At 31.9% G+C, this 21,932-nt stretch overlaps 3 protein-coding genes across 4 annotated transcripts in view; all 3 read left to right on the top strand.

The window, feature by feature from the left end:
* Positions 1-21,932, top strand: part of LOC123273775 — a 167,953-nt gene that overhangs the window by 73,082 nt on the left and 72,939 nt on the right. For both annotated transcript variants that reach the window (XM_044741252.1, XM_044741255.1), the window contains exon 2: positions 10,080-10,197. The gene's annotated coding sequence lies outside the window, so the exon portion shown is untranslated. The remainder of the gene's footprint in view (positions 1-10,079; positions 10,198-21,932) is intronic.
* On the top strand, positions 1,136-3,396 carry LOC123274954. Its single transcript, XM_044742767.1, has 3 exons — positions 1,136-1,238; positions 1,713-2,321; positions 2,387-3,396. The coding sequence occupies exons 1-3, from the start codon at positions 1,136-1,138 to the stop codon at positions 3,394-3,396; spliced, it is 1,722 nt and encodes a 573-aa protein (XP_044598702.1).
* On the top strand, positions 3,537-5,380 carry LOC123274959. Its single transcript, XM_044742780.1, has 2 exons — positions 3,537-4,277; positions 4,364-5,380. Exons 1-2 carry the CDS (start codon positions 3,537-3,539, stop codon positions 5,378-5,380), a joined length of 1,758 nt encoding a protein of 585 aa, XP_044598715.1.

Raw genomic sequence — 21,932 nt, forward strand, 5'->3', positions numbered from 1 at the left:
GTGAGACCTTAGAAAAATATGTATAGTTAGATGAAGAAAAAAAGGAAAACAAAGAGGAGTTATTTTAAAATAAGCGTGGTATTTTTATCTCCTTGGGTCCATCTATTTTTATGCTTGCCTGTATAGTATGTGTACAGTATAGACATACATATATGAACGTCTATTTGTCGCCATGATGAATCATGATGGTATAAAAGATACATGAGTGACAAATTTAGAAATATATTCGAAGGCTCTTGTTATTTTTCTTGAACATAATTTCTGGAATACGCAAGTGTGAGTGATATGAACATTTTAGTATTTTGGTGGATGAGGGAAAAGACAGACACCTTTTAGTAGGAGATAAATTAACATTTACGGTTAATTTAAAAATAAAATATGCGGGATTCAGGATGTTAAGTGACGACACGTTAAATGAAAATCTTGCGACGTTTATATTATATTAGTGTAGGGTGAATGAACGCACTCGAGTTAGCATTATATTAGTGAGACTGAGAGAGTTAGAAGACAAGACAAGAAAAATTATAGGGAAGGAGAGAATGAATAAATTCTAATAGAAAAAAAAAGAGTTGGAACCAGTTGAGAGTAGAGGGACTTAAGTACCGCGCAATCCGCTGATTGTGAAAGTGAAGCCGACATGAATCCTTCCTCGCCCCCGCCCATCTCTTTCTTTATCCGTCAGTTCGAGATTTTATAGTCAAGACCCGATTTTAAACGCTTTATCATTTATCCACAAAATCTTAGTCTCCTTTTTTTATTTTTTTATTCAGAAGATTCAGTAGATATTTTTATCTCGACTTTAAATCACCGTGACCTTTAGAAATTTAGTATTATCCTTCGTGTCTCGCACTTCGAGATTACGAAGGTAGTATCACTACTTTTATGTCAATAACCACAAGTTCAGAGCTAAAAAATAAAACACAAGCGCCTCTAGGTTACCATGGCACTTTCCTATAGTTGTTTACTCATTCGTTTCTTTTGTGTCAGACAAACCACACGTCAGTGCATTAAGTAAACATTTTTAAATATTATTTTTATAAATATTATTAACAATGGGGAGTCATAAGAAGAGGTCCAGAAGCCGTGATCATTCGAGCGAGAGGACGTCTAAAAGACTCGAAAATTAGAAGATAGGATGGAAGAAATCGCAACGGGTTTTGCTGCGATAAGAGAAGCCATCTTATCACGAGAGGCTCCAGAGTTGGAGATGCTTAATACAGACACACCAGTTATTGAAGGTAATTTGAAATGGTTTTGGCTATGGTTAAACGTTCACACGAAATGTTCGAAATGGTGACGTTTTTTCCTTATGCAATAAATATGCCTTCATGCCCGTGAGGCGAGTAATATTATTCAATTTAGAATATTTATATATTTTTCTATGAAAGATTTGTTTTGCCCGTGAGGTAAAATAAGTCATACATGCTAATCAGACTTTACCTGAAAGGTTAAGTAGAGATTAAATTACTCTGTCTTATCCGAGAGATAAGTTTGGAGTAAAATAAACAAATTAACCGTGTTTGTTTTTCTTTAACAAATTAAACAAATGAACTGCGATTGGTATCGAAATTAATTTGTTTTAATTTGTCTGCAGAGACCAAAGAACCGGAGCAGGATCCTGCGGCAAAACAACATGTTGATTCCGAAAATCCCAGATTATAGATCTGGATCCTCCCACCGAGGAAACTGAGAATCAAAAGACGGATCTACAGAAGTAGGAGGTCCTTCTGCGGGAAATGTAAAAGATTCTGTTACATCGGCTGCAGACGAGATTCCATGGGAATTAGATGCAGATGGTCTTCGTATCTTTGGGGAAGATCCTGCGCAAAAAGAGCCTGAGTTGATCTTACACTCTAGTGTCGCTATGCGTTGGAAAAAATACTTGTCAGAAGGTCTTAAAAAAGAGGTGAAGGATTCCCTTATGGAAAAATACCCTAGGAAGGGTAAGCTTTCATTCGAACCACCGATTCTAAATGATGAGGTGGCGGTAAATCTGAAAGAATCGGCTCTAAAAAGAGACAAATATTTTGGAGCAACACAGAAATTGGCAGGATCTGCTTTAGCAGCGTTGGCTCCGGCAATCGAGTCGTTGGCACCACTGAGGGATGCAGAAAGTATGAAAAGATTAGAGCAGATCTGGGACGCTGCGAAGTTGCTAATCGAAATTCATAAATCTCAAACAGTAGCACGTAAGGCTTGCATCCTGCCTACTTTGTCCAAGCAGTGGGCTACTGCTCTTGAAAAAAGAGTAACAGATAGTTACTTGTTCGGAGAGAAGCTGGTGGATAAAGTGAAAGAGATTAAGGCTATTGGGAAGGTTGGTGAGGAGATGAAGTCGGCTCCAGTTAAGAAAACTTTTGTATCACCTGGTCCTTTAAACGTGAAGGGCTCGTCGAGCCAGAAGAAGTCAGTGACTCAGACGGGCGGGAGAACATCAGTCTTGAAAAAACCACTGACTTCCAGATTTCCACCCAAGCAATCAACTTACCCGAAGTCGAGTCAATATCGACAACAAAATCAGCGTTCTCAGAACCGTTAGTCCAGCAGGACGTCGTAAGTATTTTTGCGGGTCGTCTTAAACATTTTGTAAAGGTTTGGGAATCGATCACTAAGGACAAGTTTATCATCCAGACTGTGAAAGGGTATAAAATACCCTTTGAATCAACCCCCTTTCAAATTAATCCTCCACCGTCTAGAAATTGGTCGGAGCAGGAATCGGCATACATTCAATCAGAAATTGATAGGCTACTTTCAATAGGAGCGATTGTGGAAGCTGAGGAAGTTCCAGATCAGTTTCTTTCTTCGTTTTTTCTAGTTCCTAAATCTGATGGTCAGCAGAGATTTATTCTGAACTTGAAAAAGTTAAATACTTTTATTGCTGCAGAACATTTTAAACTCGAGGATCTTAGATCAGCTTGCAGCCTATTAGAACAAGGTATTTTCATGGGAACGATTGATCTAAAAGACGCCTATTTCCTGATTCCTGTATGGAAACCACATTGCAAGTTTTTGAGATTCTTGTATAATGAAAAAATTTTCGAGTTCGTGTGCTTACCTTTTGGTCTGTGTACGTGTCCATTGACTTTTACAAAATTATTAAAACCTGTTATAAATTCCCTGCGTTGCAACGGTTGGCTCTCGGTTGTGTACTTGGATGATTTCTTGTGCTTGGGTCAGTCGATTAGAGAATGCAGCGAAAATTTAACTCAAACTATTGTCTTGCTGGAGAGGTTAGGATTTATTGTTAATTATGAAAAGTCCAAATTGGTGCCCGAAAGGAAATGTAAATATTTGGGGTTTATTTTGGACTCAGTTTCTATGAAGGTAGAGCTTCCGCATGAGAAGAAGATCGCAGTACGAAACCAGATTGAGTCTCTTAAAAGAAAGGGCGTATGAAGATCCGTGATTTTGCGAAAGTTGTTGGGTCGTTGGTAGCTTGTTGTCCAGCAGTTGAATACAGCTTGTTACATTGCAGATTATTTGAAAGAGCAAAGATCCAGGCATTAAATAGAAGTAAGGGTTGTTTTGATGCTATTATGTCAGTGCCTAAGTTTACCATAAGAGACTGGGATTGGTGGCTGCAATCTCTACCAAATGCAACTCGGAAGATTAGAAATAATCGGTATGAAAAAACGATCTATTCGGATGCTTCCTTATCTGGATGGGGTGCTTTCTGCAATGGTGAAGATGCCAATGGATTGTGGGACCAACAGGAAAGGAGTCTTCATATAAATCATTTGGAGCTTAAGGCGGCTTTGCTAGCCTTGAAATGTTTTGCAGCTGATTTAAGAGATCTAGACATTTTACTCATGGTGGACAACACTACAACGTTGGCCTACATCAATAAAATGGGAGGCGTTCGGTTCTCTGGTCTTCATGAGTTAGCATGTGAGCTGTGGGATTGGTGCGAGGTCCGTCGGTTATGGGTCTACGCTACTTATATTCCTTCAGAGGAGAATGTCGAAGCTGATCGTTCTTCGCGAATCGATAACTCGGATGCTGAGTGGGAATTAGCGGATTATGCTTTTGAAGTAATTACGGAGAATTTCGGGAAACTAGAAATCGATTTATTTGCTTCGCGAATCAACACCAAGTGCGCAGTCTATTGCTCGTGGAAAAGAGACCCAGGGGCATTTGCCTTCGATGCCTTCACAATCAGCTGGACTGATTGGATGTTTTTCGCTTTTCCTCCTTTCTCTATAATAACCCGAGTAATTAAAAAAATTAAAGATGATAAGGCAGAAGGGGTACTAGTGGTACCTCACTGGCCTACTCAGGTCTGGTTCCCAACCTTCCAAAAATTAGCAGTAGGGAAGTGGGTTCTGTTTGAAGCAGATCCTAACATCTTGGTTTCTCCTTGTAGATCCCGCCAACATCCTCTAGCGAAGAAACTTATCCTGGTTGCCGCCAAGTTATCTGCCAAGCATTATTGATAAAGGGTACACCTAGAGAAGCAATTGATATTTCAATCGCTTCTTTAACAGAGTCAACATTAAAAAATTATAATGGGACTCTAAAACTTTGGTGGCGATGGAATGGACAGAATGATGAGGATCCGTATGTTGTGTCAGTGGCAAAGATTTTGAAGTTTCTTTCGGAAAGATTTGATGATGGTGTTGGATATAGTACGCTTAACTCTGCGAGAGCAGCACTGTCATTAATATCAGCGGAGGATGTCACAAATAATCAACTGATAAGTCGATTCATTAAAGGATCTTCAAAGATAAGGCCCAGCTTACCCAAATATGAGTCCACGTGGGATGTGGATCCAGTTTTAGATAAGTTGGCAACGTGGTTTCCATTAGAGGAGTTATCTTTAGAGAAACTAACGAAAAAATTAGTGTTGTTATTAGCCTTGGGTACCGCCCATCGCTCTCAAACGTTTTCGTTAATTAAAATTTCTAACATCATTGCTTCAGAAAGAAAAATTGAAGTACGTATTTCTGATAGAATTAAAACTTCTCGGCCGGGGGCTCCGCAACCAGTATTGAAGATCCCTTTTTTCCGTGATAAACCTGAGCTGTGTATTGCACATACTTTAAACCAGTACCTAGTGATGACAAAAACCCTGCGAGGAAACATTGACTCATTATTTGTTTCTTTTAACAAGCCCCATAAGGCAGTAAAAAGTGAAACAATCAGTCGTTGGATCAGATCGACGTTGGTCACTTTAGGAGTGGATAAGAGATACACTGCGCATTCTACGCGGCATGCCTCGACATCGAAAGCATGTGCAAGAGGTGTGAGCATTGCGGAAATTAAAAAAGTGGCTGGTTGGTCTCCAAACTCAAGAGTTTTCGCTGATTTTTATCATCAGCCAATAACTATTGAAAATAATTCATTCACAGAGTCTGTTTTATCACCCAGTCTACTAAGTTAGTTATAATTTTGAGTTAAATTGTTGTTGTTTTCATCAAACATTTGTTTGATAATAGTTACAATGAATTCATTTTTTCATTTTCCTTTGTATTTCTTAAATAAATAAATACTTATATACAGAGGATTCTTGCTCTAAACAGCTACCTTCGTAATCTCGAAGTGCGAGACACGAAGGATAATTGGAAGATCTTACGAGCCGGCCGAAGGCCGGCGAAGTTTGATCTAAATTATCCGAGTGTCTCGCACGAGAGATTCCCACCCACATATACTAATAAAAATTTACCCACCCCCTTTTCAGGTAAAATAAAAAATGAATTAGCTTTTTACGAATGAGTAAACAACTATAGGAAAGTGCCATGGTAACCTAGAGGCGCTTGTGTTTTATTTTTTAGCTCTGAACTTGTGGTTATTGACATAAAAGTAGTGATACTACCTTCGTAATCTCTCGTGCGAGACACTCGGATAATTTAGATCAACTTCGCCGGCCTTCGGCCGGCTCGTAAGATCTTCCAATTATTATTTTTTGCAATAAATATCATTTTATTCATGCGTTATATTTGAATATAAATATGACGTCGCGGTAAAATTATTCAATGGAATAAAAATAAAAATAATAACCGTAAATTTGTATGTCTTTTACAATTTGTATATTCTACTTTTATATCGATGCTTTCTTCTCACTGACCCAATTCAAGTGTGTAACGTTCGATGAAGTAATGCTAAGAAAACACACTCAAGGCTTCCATGTCATATATATTTAGCAAATTACATTAATACATATAAATATATTTTTTTTCTTTTATTATTATCATAAAAATTACTTAAAAATTTTTTTATTTTCAAGGTTGCTATCATAAATTTTATAAGTTTAATTTATGCTTAAAGTTTATGACATCCAATGATACTCGGGAAATTGATAAAATTTTATTTACGAGAAGCTACGAGACGTCACTCCATTATTAATATATTGAGTACGTTTAAGTACATATTGCATTTATAATAGACTTTTTAAGAAGAAAATATTTAGAGAATTAATAAAAAGCATTTTTTGATTGATTTGTTGGATAAAATCTTCGTTTTTCAAATACTTATCAACTACTCAAAACTTTTGTCCTTGTAGATTTTGCTTCAAGCAATCTATTGTAAATTTTCAGGGTAGGTAGCTGTTCATATTCTTAAGAAAAAAATTATTGAAAGTTGTCATGAAATACATTTCTCTTATGATGAAATGAGTAGTTGAAATGATCATAAATCAACAGTTATAAATGTGTTGAAAGATTTTTTGGATAAAAAAAAAACTATAAATAAGAAAATTTATACTTGCAAAAATTCTTTAGTACAATAAAAATACTTTGTATTAATTCATTCTGAAGGGAGCAATTGATATAAATTTTTTTAGAAAAAAGTATTTGTAAAAACTTAAAATTCTTCGGTATAAATTGGTTATATGTCGATTAATAATTTTGCTTTATATAAGTATAATTCTTTATGTAATTTATGTTTATCGTGAAAATTAGATACTGGTACGAAAAAATTGATTTTTATTTTTCCCTTGTTATGGTTCTTTACCATAAGATGGACGGTGGTGTTTATTACTCGATAGGTCTTATTAGGTGACTGAATGGTAGTTACGGACAATGTCTCGGATAGCTTAACTGGTAGAGCCTTTGACGCGTAACCAAACGATTCGGGTTCGAGTCCCGGTCTGGGCTGTCTGAATTATTTTTTCGGTTACCGAAAATTCCTACTGAGTAAGGTCCCCCCTCCCCCCCTTTATCCTTTATTTCCCCAGTTCCCAAATTTGTCTTTAATGACAAATTTAGCTATAAATTATGGCTGGTTTAGGCGCTTTTACTTTCTGAAATATGATCAACATAAACATTCAAGCGTAGTATTGAAATTTTTGAATATTCTTATCAACGATACATTTGGATGACGAAAAAGGCTTCAAAATTAAACTCTGAGCTTTCAAATAAAAATTGAAACTAAAGTTTTTCATGGAGGACTATTTTTTCCTCATACGAAATATCTTGATTATTCAAGTAATTATTTGCACGTATGAATTCACCAAACTAATTTCATAAAGTACCATGACCAATAATTTATCCCACCAAAGTAATTCATGCCTTCCATAAATCCAATTACGGAGCTATTGTGTAAAGAAAGCATTATAGGGTTAAAGTGTGAGAACCAACCATAAGGTGACTCGGAAAGGATTTAATCAAGTGACATCTGGCGTCCCGTTAACGTATCGACGTTAATTATGTCGCATAAAATACGGCAGTCACCAAATAGTCGGGTGTGGGATAAACGTGGCACGATTAGGTGATGCAGGGGCGGATATGGAGATGTTCTTGGCCATCTACCATCTACTGGACTATACAGACAACTAAACACAAGTATAGGAACTAGAAACTAGAGACAGCAAACTAGCCATCAGGTCGGGACTCGGGACAGCAATGAGAACAGTAATCACGATAGTGGGAGTTGAATGTCCCGCTAATCGATCGATTCGCGTGAAACTCTCTCTCGTCCGGCATGGTGATTTAATCTCAATCGATCCGTGTCATCGACTCTACTTGGTCTACGGTCTATTTCCGGCGTCTCGACGGCGCGGAGTTACCGAAAGTCCCCGTCGAGGGAAAAATAAAATTCTTGAATAATGAAAGAAAAAAGAGTTAACTCTCGAAGTTAAAAAGTTAAACAAAAGTTAACTTGAGAATTCTTTTAAAACTCTAGAAAAACGTCTCACGACGTTACAAGGATGTCTCACTTTTCATCGCTTCCGACGTCTTTTTAAAAAGCACTTCCAATTTGTTTGCTCATTGTCCCAGAAATTTATTTTATTTATTTGCACGCGACCCAAATAACCGAATAAATCCTCAAGCTTTACTTCTCTCGAGACAGAGATGTAGCTTTTGTCATTTAAGTTGACAACAAACATATGGTTTCATTGGATATTTACTCGCTCGAAAGAAAAGAAAAATCTCACAGTCAAAGGAAATTAATATAATTCTAGCAATAGTGAAATCTATTCTTTTCATGGGTGATAAAATGGATTGATAATTTCTATTCAGGAAAAATGAAGCTTATTTATTAAGCCATTCATCTTTTTTTAAGAAGTGATTTATAATCAATCATTACTCATACTTGCGGCTTGTTATTGATTCTCTTTAACTTTGATACGGATAGAAGAGAAGTTATCAAGTGTAATAGTATGCTTCAGGAGTATTAAAGCTTTTGAAAGCAAAGTAATTGATAATGTATTTATAAAATCTTGATTATTAAATATTTTTACAAAGTTTCAAAGGAGAATCAACTTACTCGAAAAAGTCTCTTATGAAATTATTGTTTCGAAACATCAAATTACAGCAGTAATGTAAAATTAATTAAATTTTTTTTTTTAATTTCTATAAATTATAAATTATAAAAATGGTACTTGAAATTTTTTTTTAAAGTTCTTCAAAAATCATTTTAATAAAATTAAAAATAAAATGCCAATGATTTTTTTTTTTGAAAAAATGACAAAAAATTGAACAATTGATTTTCTGAAAGTAGTATATTTTTTCACTCAAAATTCAGAAAAAAATACTAAAAGTCCCTATTGTTACACTAATAAAAAAATTAAGTTGACTCAAGAACCAAAATCTTGAACCAAGAATACCATTTTGAATAAAATGATTTTCTTGAGTCAAGAGAATAAATTCTTGAGACAAGAAAAATTTACTTAAATCAAGAATAATTTCTTGACTCAAAAAAATCATTTTCTTTAAAATGGTATTCTTGGTTCAAGATTTTGACTCTTGAGTCAAGTTAATTTTTTTATCAGTGTAATTGGTGATTTTTTATACCAAAAATACCAGGTGACCGTGAAATTAAATATTACCAAATTATAAGTGCAATTTTTAAGACAATTCAAATCTATCAACTCGAAAGCAACAAAAATGGTCTCATATCATTTTTTTATGATTTTTTCATCAATTAAAAAACTTATAGAAAATTAATCATTTATTTTGAAGAACATCTAGTTTATAATATGTAAAGTTACAAATAATGTCAGTTGATGACAAATAATTATTTGTCTGATGACAGATAATTATAATTATCTTAGACATGACTTACGAGCTTTACTGTAACTTAAAATTTAAGTTCAACAATTTATAATTAAAAAAGTTTTGTTCTCCACGGTAATTTTAGTTGTCGAAAGCGATGTAAGAATAAAGAGATGAATCTTTAGCAAAAAGTAAACAGAGTAAGCGAAACTCAGGGAGTACAATGCCAGTGTTTAATCGATCGTTCGATTGGAAAAAAGTAAAAGTTTGACCCGACCCGAATAATGGCTATTCAGTTTATAGTTTCAGAAGTAAAACTCTCGTAACGACCACACAGCCACTCTATACATCCTTTTGGTACTTTCATGCAGTACAGCAGCCAAAAAAAAAAAAAATAAATAAAACGGCGCAGAAATAAAAAGCTTTTGACTGGCGCCCCATCATTGGGTTTCGTGTTTGATTAATCTCTACTTGGGATCCTTTTATCTTTTGCTTCTTTACGCTGGTGAAAACTTTTATAATAAACACGCGATTCTTCCAGGATCTTTTTTCCTTTTATTTAATTTGCGCATAAAACTTCTAAACTTGCTTGCTTATTCATTTATTAAATTCATAATTTTAAACATGAATATTTTCGTTTTGTTTCAGGTAAGATAGAGACAACTTACTCGGTTGAAAGAAGAGATGAGAGACCATTCAACTCCCTGGCGAGTTCTTACCATTTGATTCGTCAAGTTTGACCGAGTTTGGGGGGCACGTAGAACAGGTAAATTTAATTTAAATCTCGCTTAACTTTTAAAGGTATTCATCGAATAAATTTTCTAATCTATCGAATGTCACTTAGTTTTAATGATTCGTCGCTGTTCTGCTAGTCAGCCAGAACACTATTCATAGCTGCAGCAACTCTTTAATTACTAATTAATTACATTGCACACTCTAGTGTGTATTTAAAACTCTATAACTAACCGGGTCACTCAAATGCAGTTCTCTGTAAACTTTTCACTCCTGGGTTTTGGTTAAAAACACTAAACTATGTTATCAAATTAGAAGGCTTAACTTTGCTGTCAAACAAGTATCAGATGCTCAGACTATATATTTTACTTTCATTTAATTTAGCTTTTGATAATGAAGAATTTGTGTGAAGTACTTTCAGTTAGTTAATACAGCAATTGATTGATGATTTGAAATTAAAATGAGTAATTTAAAAGCTCTTGCACTGAACAAAAATAAGTTGATTAAAGAGAATATTTTTTATCTAAAAACAAAATTATTTTTAAGATAAGTTTATGGGTTGATTCAAGAATTTTTTGTCTTGAAAATATATATATTTTTTTTTTATTAAGCATTACTAATTATACGTCTTTGATCAAAAGGATTTCATCATCATAAGATGCAATCAAAAATACAATTTTCCAAAACTATTAATAAATTCGTTCTCCTTTCAGAATTTTATATTCTCGGTTCAAGAAAAAATTTCTTTATTCAAAATAGCAAAAAAAATCAAATTTATATTATTTGAATCCATTTTGAACCGTATTTCAAATTTATTTTTGATGATATAGAAATTAATAGAAATTCAAAGACTATTGGTACATCTGAAATAAGGTGGTGTTATTTTTAATGAATTTTACAGTGCATTTTAATCCTCAAAAAAGACATTTTTGATTGAATTACAGATTATATTCTTTAAAAATACACAGTAAAAATTTTTCGTCATTGTGTAAAGTGTAAAAATGTTTGTGTAGAATTTAACATTTTAGTGTGTAGAATTCAACATTTTAGCATGTTGATTCAACACAATAGAGTATTGATTCAACACAAATTGTGTAAAAGTCATTAACACAAATTTCCGTGTTAAATTTGACGAAAAAATTTTTACTGTGTAGTAAAATGTTTTATGAAATTAGTAAAATTCTTAAATGAAGAACTTTTTTCGTTTTATCCTTGAATTTTATTTTTTTAATTCGTAAGTGAATTTTTTAAAATTAATTCGAACTGAATACCTCGAAACAAAAGTCAAATTTTGAAATTAATATTTTTTTCGAATATCAAATTTTTTCTTCAGTATGAAAATTTTCGATATTTAAAGAGTGTAAAATTTCCAGACAAAAATTTTTTTATTGTTATTTTTATCGCATGAAATTAATTAAAAATTTGAAAAAAGTCATTCAGAATCTGCTGCAATCACATTCATGATATTAATTTATTTTTATCAATATTGAAAAAGATTTCAACTTAGAACCAGATTTTTGATAAACTGATTAATTAATTTGTTAAAAAAATAACTACAACGTTTATAAAAGGGCAAAAATAAACAAGGATACTTGAAGAAAAGAAAACAAAGCAATCAGAAAATTCACGCGATGAAACAGGTGCAAAGTTGAGAGTTAGCAAGTTTAAGTAATATGTAAAGAAGGTTTCCGCTTCCATCCACATTTATCTTCGGTTCTATTCACTTTGCGTTGGTTTATTCGATGTAATACTCCTTTACCTTCTACGTGGTTCTCCTTTTACTTTTCCTCCCACTAAAACATAATCCAAGAGCAAAACACCTCTATATACTCAACAGAGCACAGAGTACAGACTATATATGAGTACATAAAGTAGTATAGAGTCTCACATCAGCAAAGCTCGTGTGGGCTCGATTCTGTTACGTGTCAGTCACGTCTCCGCTTTCGCTTTCTCCTTGCGTGTCGACTCGCGTTATCGTAGCAGCTCGACGCGGAAGCGTCAATTTACACTGTACCGATACGACGCATATGCCATACTAACGATTCGTCACTGCCATCATAAACATCTAAATTCCATTTTTATTGAAAGATAACTGAAATAACATCTTTTTATTTCTTTGGTAAATAAATCTACACAAAATCATTATCGCCTCTAATGAATAATAAATAATTAATCGAGATAACCGAGCTTATAAATTCTGAATTTCAGATTACGAGATTTATTAAGAACTTAAATATGTACAATGTACGAGATTATTTAATAGAGCATTAATCCAATATTGAAGCAGCTAATTACAACTTTGTAATTAAATATTAAAGCTTTTATGATGAAGACAAAATGATTATGTAATTTAAATTGTTGATTTTCTTATTAACATATTTTTAGATAAAACAATCAAATTATAAATTTTTAGTTCAAAAAATTCAAGATCAAAAATTCAAGCTCGTAAGATAACTTTATAAAATCTTTTAATTTCGTTTTGAACAACAAGATGATAAAGCTCCTCAAAATTATTTTTTTTTGGTTCAAGATTTTTTTTTTTCGAAATAAAGATCAGCTTTTTTTTTTATACGTACACAGAAAGAAAGATTTCTTGACTGGAGAACAAAATTCTTGGCTCAAGTAAATTTTCGGTCGCCCGAAGGAAGACCGAAGTTGTCTTGGCCGAAATAAAAATTTTTCTTGAAATTCTATTCTTGGTGGAAGTAATTTTTTTTTAATTCAAATTATCATAAATACTTGATACAAGAAATTTTTATATTTGATCAAGATTCTTAGATACTTTAGGGAAGCAGCGTCACCTACTTCAGCTGAGAAAAAAATTTTCTCATTTTGAGAAAATTTTTCTCTTGAATATTTAATACCCATTTTAGATTATTTTAGCGCGCAATTATACATATTGAATGGAAAAAAAAATGATTCAATATTATTTGATCTTCCCATTTGACATGTTAGTCAATAGAAATATTAATGAAAATTTACTATCAAGATATTTTATTTTTTGGAGCAAGAGAAAAATTTTCTCAAAACAAGAAAATTTTCTTGACTTAAATAAATTGTCTTGGATCCAGAAACGTATTTCTTAAAGCAAGGGAATTGATTTGTTGGAATAAGTGAATTTTCTTGTGTCAAAAAAAAATTTTTTTTTCGCCCAAGTAAATAATCATGAAGAAAAATATTTTCTTGGCTCAAGTGAACCTTTCTTTCTGTGTAGTTTAAATACGTACGAATTAATTTTTTTTATTTTAATTGGTCTAACTCAAGTGTTAAATTAAATAATAAATTCAAAGGATGGGTATTTTTAACATTGACACATTTTTTAATTTTTTGTCGAAAAATTGCCTTCGTATATTAAAAAAAATCACCGGGTGAAAGTAAATATTTTGATCTAAAAAAAAAAATTCAACGTGACCCAATTAATTACAAAGTTATGATTAAACTAAAAATACATGTAGCTGTTAGCCAATGTTAAATAGATACTTTATACTACGTCAAATCACACATTTACTTCCTGAACAAAAATTGATAGAAAAATTCAAATTTATACCAGTAAAAAAGAATCTAAATGTTTGCATAGTCATAAAATAAAATAAAATAACATAATGATCTCAAATAATATAATTCGTCCACGACCTTGCGATGTTATTCGGATCAAGGTTGAGTTTCACGAGTCTGATAATCGTGTAAAATTTTTTTTTTTTTGGATAGAATTATATCTATCAAGAATGTATGACTATGATAATAAAATACGGTAAATGCGCGTGCGCGACGTTTTGACTCAAGTACATATACATGTCGTGTGTACAGTGTCTTGTCTCGTATTTGCACGCATGGTATTTTCGTCAACGCAATGTTTGTACGTATGTATATATTATATATATGTAAGCTACTCAATGCTCAATGCTATTACAGACTAACGTACAGATTATCATTAGTGCAGTGCAGTCTAGTGCAAAAGAGGTTGATCAATCGTCTAAGTAAAGTGTCTCTATATGCACACTGACGATAAGCAAGGCCACTTGCACGGTATACGATTAATTCCTTTTGTAATAATGGAAATAATATTGATGATGATTATGATAATAATAATAATTATAATGATAATACAAGATACGAAGATCGTGTGGAAGCGGAAAAAAATATTTACCGGTGTAATAATCCGTTATACAACAGTGTGTATTACATTAAACGTTTAAATCGTGCGATAAGATTGATACACACTTATTACAGTTGGTAATAAATCATTTATGCACTCGTTTTCGTTTGCTTGTCGAACACCGGTGATTGATTGATCAACTTTGTTCGACATTCTTTCGCTAAAGCTCTCCTTCTCTTTTATTCATATTATTCCTTCATCAATACGATACAGAACTCTATCGATTCTAGTCACGATAAGAAGTATATACTCGTTGTATTTATTATTTTTTACGTCAAAGAGAATTTTTTAAGGTTGTATTGTAAAAATTGCTACGTATAAATAATATTTATGATTTATAACTTTGGTTAACATTTCTGAATTTTTGAATGAAAAAACTTATAAATCAAAAATTATTTTGACGAGTTTCATTGTTCTAAATTAAGTAAAAAAATCTTGAACTTAGATATTTTTCTTGATCAAAATAAATTTTAGTCAATTTAAGAATTTTTCGACTTGATAAAATTCAAAATGATTTTTTTGGTTCAAAAACTTTTTTATCAGTGCGATAAGAGTTTTATTAAAATTTTACAAAAAAAAAAAAAAATTTAGCTTGGTGTTTAAAGTTTAAAATAAATTAAAAAATTTTTTCAAAACATTCTCAAAATTTTTCTGAGAACTAAATCTTCAAAAACTTCAACTTAAATTTCTCAGTAAAAAACTATTTAGATAAAATACCAGCGGTTCAACGAGCATAATTAAAACTTATAGTAAAAAATGATTAAAAAAGAGTAGCGGAGATATAAATAAAAGGATTTGTAAAGTAAAATCAGTAAAATTTAGATTGCAGTCTCTATTATTGACTATTTGGCATGTGGCCAGTGTCTATTGCACCGAAATAATATAAATCTGTGTGTGATATACATTACTATCGTTGATGGCCCCTATTTTATGTTCAGTGTGTGTATACAGTGGCCCCCTTTGTCATCGTTTATTTAATTAATCTCATTTGCTTCCTCAAAGTTCACTACACTATTATACACTCTGCTGTGCAGCTTACGCTCAGCATATACACATACATTAATATTACCCATGGCATATATATTAGTACTTGTGCCTGTGATGGACAGGTAGGAATTGAAAGCAGTTTGCAAACAACTTTGAGGCACCGTAATAATTCTGTAGTAATATACAAGCTACAAGATACAAGATGGGATCGAGAATTGTGTTTGGTTGTGATGGTTACATTAAGGGAATACACAAAAAAGGATCAGGGAAAGGATACGAGTGTGAGATGATGGCTCTCGGAAGATTTTTCCTCTGTTCTGAATAATAACACTGATATACAGGACAGCGTTGTATTATATAGCTTGAGCTTTACTATTCTTCTCTTTTCTTGTTATTATTATTATTATTCTTGTTCTTCGACTTAGTCTTGTTGCTTACCTCTTATTTTCCTTTCGTCGCGCTTCTCTCGCTAAAGATGACTGGTACACTACACTATTTTGTAGTAATAGTAATACATAGTAATAATAATAATAACAATAATAATAGTATGGTATGGCAGGAGTTGTAGTGGTTATGTTGCAGTAGTAATAGTGCCGGTGGTGGCAGACTATTCCAGTAAGTTTCTATTCTACTTTCCGGCACTAATTACAAGAACAGCCCATTATGCCTGAGAGCGAAACAATTAGCGTCGTTCCTTGTGCTCATGCTGTCCCGTTTACTGAGAATTATCTATCAGTCTTTGGTGTGTCTTTTAGAAAATTTCATCCACTTTTATACTTTTCTTACTCTCATATTTATTTTAGCCGCTTTTCAACTATTCGAGATCAAACTACGTTACAATAAAACTTGGTCATCAAAAAGCAAACAGAAATTAAGAAGATAAAAAGTTTGTCTTTTCATTTTATAATTGAAATAATTAGTTTTATAAACAAACAAATCTTTGCAGGTAAAAATTTTTAAAGAGAAATATGATAGTCTTAAAATTTATATTTCTTTACAAACTGTAATTAAAAAAAGAAGCTCAGTGATTACATTTTTTATCCAAATTTTTATTTATATAAATGGTATAAGCATTAAAAAATTAAAATATTTAATACTTTATGCACGTTCGATTTTTTTTTCTTAAAGAAATTTGCACTTTTAACTTACGAAAAGCCATTTTTAGGTATAGTTTAAGTAAACAGACATATGGTGGGTTACCTTAGTGGTACAGTTAAGTCTGGTTTGACTTAAAACCTTTGGCGAGACTCCAAAAGATGTGGGTTCGATTCCCGCTTAAAACTCCCATTAATTTTTCAAAGTTCTATTCTATTTCTAACCTGACGAGTAGAAAATTTAGGAATTTGGTTCAAATATAAGAATTCAGAATTTAAATCGTACTTCCTGAAGAATATCTTGATAAAGTATTAGCAGTAAGAACAGCCATCGTATTAATGTAATCAATTTAAAATTAGGTTATTAATAGTCTAATTAGTATTCGAACAAAAATAAGTAAAAATTACACTGATAGAAGGATTTAGTTCTATTTAATAAGATTTAGTAACAGATACTAAATGATTTAGTAACAAACCTTTCGTTTAGTTCCACCAAATAAATATTTGGTAGTATTTAACAAATGATTTATTGGTACTCAATAAATCGTTTATTGGTATCAAAGAAATTAATTTTTTAACTAATTTTAGCGTGTAACCTAACTTTTTAACTTAAAATAAATGAAAATAATTAAAATAAATAATTTTAAGTAGAAATATAAGGTATTTTAAAGAAAAGAATCTCATTAAATTATATTTTTTCGTTTGAGACATTTATAAAATCTAAAATTAAACAAGTTTTTAACACATCAATAATAGATAAATTAAAAAATGTCAACTAAATTCCACTGAGAAAAGACATAAATAGAAGATATTTATTGGGAGTATGTGTGTTTTTAAAGGTTTAATGAATCTCCTAAAATCGAGCTGAATAAAATAATCTGAGTTAGTGAATAGGTTATGTATCACATAAACATTGAAATTAAAGCATAGCCATCTACCGACAATACTTGCCAAAGAAATATTTAGTACCTGTTACTAAATATTATTTGGTGGAACTAAATATTTATTTCCATGTAATAATGCTTTGTTCATACAAAGAAATCATTTATTAAACTATAACAAATAATATTGATGGGTACAAAATATTTGTTTCTTCCAAATAAATGAATAAAAATATTGTTACTAAATCAGTTTAGTACTTTGTACTAAATCCTTCTATCAGTGTACTCGAATAAATCATTACATAAAAATGAATAAACATCTTTGCGTTTAATTAATGTAAGATTAAAAATAAAAATATTCCTCTCTTATCATTATCACTATTTTTTATGACCTTTACATTTATCGCAATCTCATTTAATTGTCAGTAGATAAATTTTTTAAAAATAACGCAACTCATTAACCAATGAATTTTTAACTTCTGTTAATCTAATTTGTACTTCAATTATAAATAAATAAAGGCAATAAATAAACAAATAAATAAATGAGGTTATAAATAACGAATAAGATTTATTCATGGACAGGATGAACGTGACAACGAGCACAAACGCAAACTAGCTCGATAGCCGAGTTGCTCGTTGCATTTTGCACATTAACATCACGGTCAAAGTCTCCTGCACAGCACACTATAACTACCTATGCAACACCACCAACCAGGATGCCAGTTTAGCTCTGTTAATGTGCCTGTGTATTCCAGTTTAGCCTTTACTCCTTACATACATACATACATTGATCTGTAGTGGTACTAGTAGAAGCACATACATGAGCTAGTTTGAGATTCCCTCCACACTTAGCCCTTCTGTCCAGCAATGCGATTTCTGCCGTCAGTAGTTGTAGTTACAGTGACTCCCTCATGAATATTCCAACGTCGATTACCGTGCCGCACATACGTGGGGGGTGATTCCATTCCATTGTTGTTTACCGGCTCGTCCTCGTCCGTGCTGTGCGCCAGCAAATATATCCCGACTGCTATCCTACATATCCTACACAGACTCACCCTCTGAGTCTTTTTTCTCGCTCCCGCGTTACTTTAACTCCGACATTTTTCGCTTTACTTTATTTTTTTTTGTTTCTTTTACTTTTCTCTCCAGTTTCCGCCTTTCCTTTCCGAACTACTATCCGACATTCAACAGTCTTTTCCCGTATGTCACACGAGACTTCAAACGGCTCTGAAAAACTAGGGTGCATAAAAAACGTATTTGTGCATGTATAGTGTATACACATTTTCCCATTTTATTATTTCTTTTGACTTGTCAGCTACACTTTGACGTTCACCTGTTTTCAATCATCAATTATTCATTGCGTATTTTCAATCGCCATTTTTTAAATTGTTTTACACTTTTTTTTTTTGTTTTCGGTGTCTCTACACTCAATTAAATCATTCGCTTAACTAATCTTATTTTACGACATAGTGATATTTTATTAAATAAGTATGTAAATTGTTCGTTAAAAGTCATGAGGAAGATCATGGTTTTATTGTTAATTGAGCTTTGACATGAATATCAATTAGATTACTAGTAAAATTGATTTACTTTGACAAAAATATAAATATAAATATACAAAAAATAAAGTTATATCCGAAATTGGAATGTTTTTCAGATAAAAAAATTTTTTTGGCTTCAAAAAATATTTTTTTACTAGTATTTCTGAATATTTATTTAATTTAACTTAAGAAAACTTATTCTCACATCAATCATTTTCTTTTTTTTTGTAAATGATTTTGTATCACAATTAAATTTAAAATAATAATACTGTATAGTTTCAATTGATGTAATTGTCATTTCTAAAAATTTTTCTCTTAAACTTAAAAAAGATTTTTAACTTCCCGCGTTAAAAAATTACAAATTTTTTTTACTTTTTTAAAAATAGCTTCTAAATTTATTAATCAATTGATTGAAGATCATAAATATGATTTTAGTCCTTAAAAAAAAGGTACGCAGTTAAGAAATTAAAAAAAAAAATTTTGAAGCAACTTTTTGAGCGGTTTTAGTTCAAATGTAGTGAAAAATTTTAAGATTGCCTGCAGTCTCGACAGTTTTCCAGGTTTTTCATAATTAATGTAATTAAAAGTGTAAAGTAACAAGTAATTTAAATCCTTTACCTTTTATTCCGAGATTATACTCCACAAAAATGAATTTTATGATACACAAAATATAAATTTCAAAAAAAAAGAAAGTAACTTATAAATTAATGGGCAAAAATGATTGTTATTATTGTCCCATAACGCATTCAATGAGGACGTTAGTATGAGTAGTTATTATTGTCATTATTATTATAGTTTTGGTTATGCAAAGTCATGCTTGGCAACTGATCGATTCGTCTTTCAGCTTTCAAGACTCAACTAAAACTCTGTCTTATAGTATAGAGAGCGTGTTTCGCCGTAGGCTTCTCACCAGCTTCACAAACGATCCGTTGTACGTTGCACTCTCTCTGTGCAAATATCTTTGTACACCACTATACATCTACACTTATACTTAACTACACACTGTGTACATACATGTTAAAGTACACAACTACGAGTAGTCTCCTAACGGCTCGATTGTTCCGGCCGATCGCTCACGTGGGCGTACTTCTTTGTTAAAACCGAATATTCAATACGAGCTGAGTTGAGTATCAATTCTAAAAATTCTTTCAGCTGAGCCACTTTCCCAACTAAAATACTGTACCTAGCTCCGATATATTTCAAACCTTCCAAAATATTTGAGAATAAAAAATGAATAAATTTATTTACTGCACCGAAAACGAGATGCAGTTTACTCAAAAGACTACACGAATCTGTGAAAAAAAGTGAAGCTGAAGCTAAATAACATTACAACCGTGATCTCATCTCATAAAGTAAAGGTTAAAAGACCTCACGAAACCTCAACTCTTACTGATTCAGATGTGAGCAGGAGCAAAGGGATTCCAAAAGTGTATCTCCGTCCTCGATCGCACGCTATTCCTGATGCACCAACTAACGAACTAAATATTCTGAAAAGAAGCTTTTAACATGTTTCAGTTTGTGGAAACTTGTATGCAGTGATAAAAAAAAATTAACTTTGTTTATGTAAGAGAAAGAATCTTGTACAAAAAACATCATTTTTGAAAGTTTGATTATATTAATGAAACAGAAAAGTTCTTGAACATGAAAATTTTTCTTGGTTAAAGCAAATTTTACTTGATTAGAGAATTTTGATTCAAAATAATCAAACTCTCCAAAATAATGTTTTTGGTTCAAGATTTTTTTTTCATCGAATAAAATTGATTTTTTTAATAGTATATATGTGGATGATGAAGAATTTGTCAAATTTGTCTTGTAAGAAAAAAGTTTACACTTTAGGTTGATAAAAAATTTAATTTAGATATAAGAATACATTCTTAATTTATAACTTTTAATTTTACGTCAAAAAACTATCGCTGATCATCTTTAACGAGAAATAGCATAAAGTATTTTAAATTACGTTGATTTGATATATCTCGTTTCATTAAAAATCCAAGATTAGGGGTCCTATGTTATATCAAAAGATTTTTTAAACTTTGAGTTCTTCCCTTGCGTCACATTTTGTCACACTTCTATCAGACCCTTCCTTGTGATGTCACAGTATGACACTTTTATAATTTGATAGGCGTGATAAATTTTGTTTTAATAATGAAATTAAGTTCATTTGAACCGTTTTATTCTATTTACTATAAATCTATTCCAATAAAAAATGTAAGTATATTTTTGATAACGATTGACGGTATATGTATCCGTGAATTATCAATCTTTTATTTTAAAAAATTGTGAATACCAAAACTATTTATTTGAAGTGAATAATTTAAAATTGAATGGATCATGTCAAAGCTTTAAAGTTGATATTTTTATATTCAATAAATAATATAAAATTCTGAAATATATAGAATAACACACCATGTATTTGGTAAAGTTACATTTATCAATTTACCAATTTACCTATGATAATTGAAGTGCACATTTTCTACAAAATATTTAAAAGTTATTATAAAATTTATGTTTTGTTGTTCGACAAAAAGTTGTTTAATAATAATTTTCAGTCATCGATTATAAACGATATTTCAATAGATTACAAATTTAATTTTACAACATTATATCTACAACCCTTTGATCTAAAATCAGTTAGTATAGTAACACAAGCTCGAAAGTTTGGATCGATTAAAAAATGAATGCGTCGAGTGACGTGACTATTAACTCTCAGCAGCAGCGGATTAATTATAAGCTCGTATAGATCAATAGATCGATGTGTAATTGCTCAATAGATGAATAGAGTGTGAAGCAGGTAAATTATTTTCGTCATTGGAAATAATCGTACGTGAATTGGTACGACCGCCAATCTAGTGCATTTACACATGCTTCCTCACTCGGTCCTTTTCGCACACTCATTCACTCACCGATAGAAACACCCCTAGCACAGCAGTCTCGACTCTCTTTGCACAGCCTTTCTCACTCCCTGCTGGTTTGAAAACTACCCGCCGAACATGAGGGTAAAATGCGACCCAGCCACGCGCTAATGCGATACGCCCAGTGGAAATCGTACGTGGTGAATATTCGTCTAGTAGCTTTACCGCCCTATTTTCTAGCTGAAAACCATCTAGATA

Source organism: Cotesia glomerata, linkage group LG1, assembly GCF_020080835.1.
Source record: "Cotesia glomerata isolate CgM1 linkage group LG1, MPM_Cglom_v2.3, whole genome shotgun sequence".
NCBI classification, from domain to species: Eukaryota; Metazoa; Arthropoda; class Insecta; order Hymenoptera; family Braconidae; genus Cotesia; species Cotesia glomerata.

Coding starts and splice junctions, on each gene's coding strand:
- LOC123274954 (XM_044742767.1), top strand. CDS start 1,136: ATGGAAGAAATCGCAACGGGTTTTGCTGCGATAAGAGAAGCCATCTTA. Junction 1,239..1,712: donor AGACACACCAGTTATTGAAG/GTAATTTGAAAT, acceptor ACGGATCTACAG/AAGTAGGAGGTCCTTCTGCG. Junction 2,322..2,386: donor TAAGGCTATTGGGAAGGTTG/GTGAGGAGATGA, acceptor TTAAACGTGAAG/GGCTCGTCGAGCCAGAAGAA.
- LOC123274959 (XM_044742780.1), top strand. CDS start 3,537: ATGTCAGTGCCTAAGTTTACCATAAGAGACTGGGATTGGTGGCTGCAA. Junction 4,278..4,363: donor TACCTCACTGGCCTACTCAG/GTCTGGTTCCCA, acceptor TTCTCCTTGTAG/ATCCCGCCAACATCCTCTAG.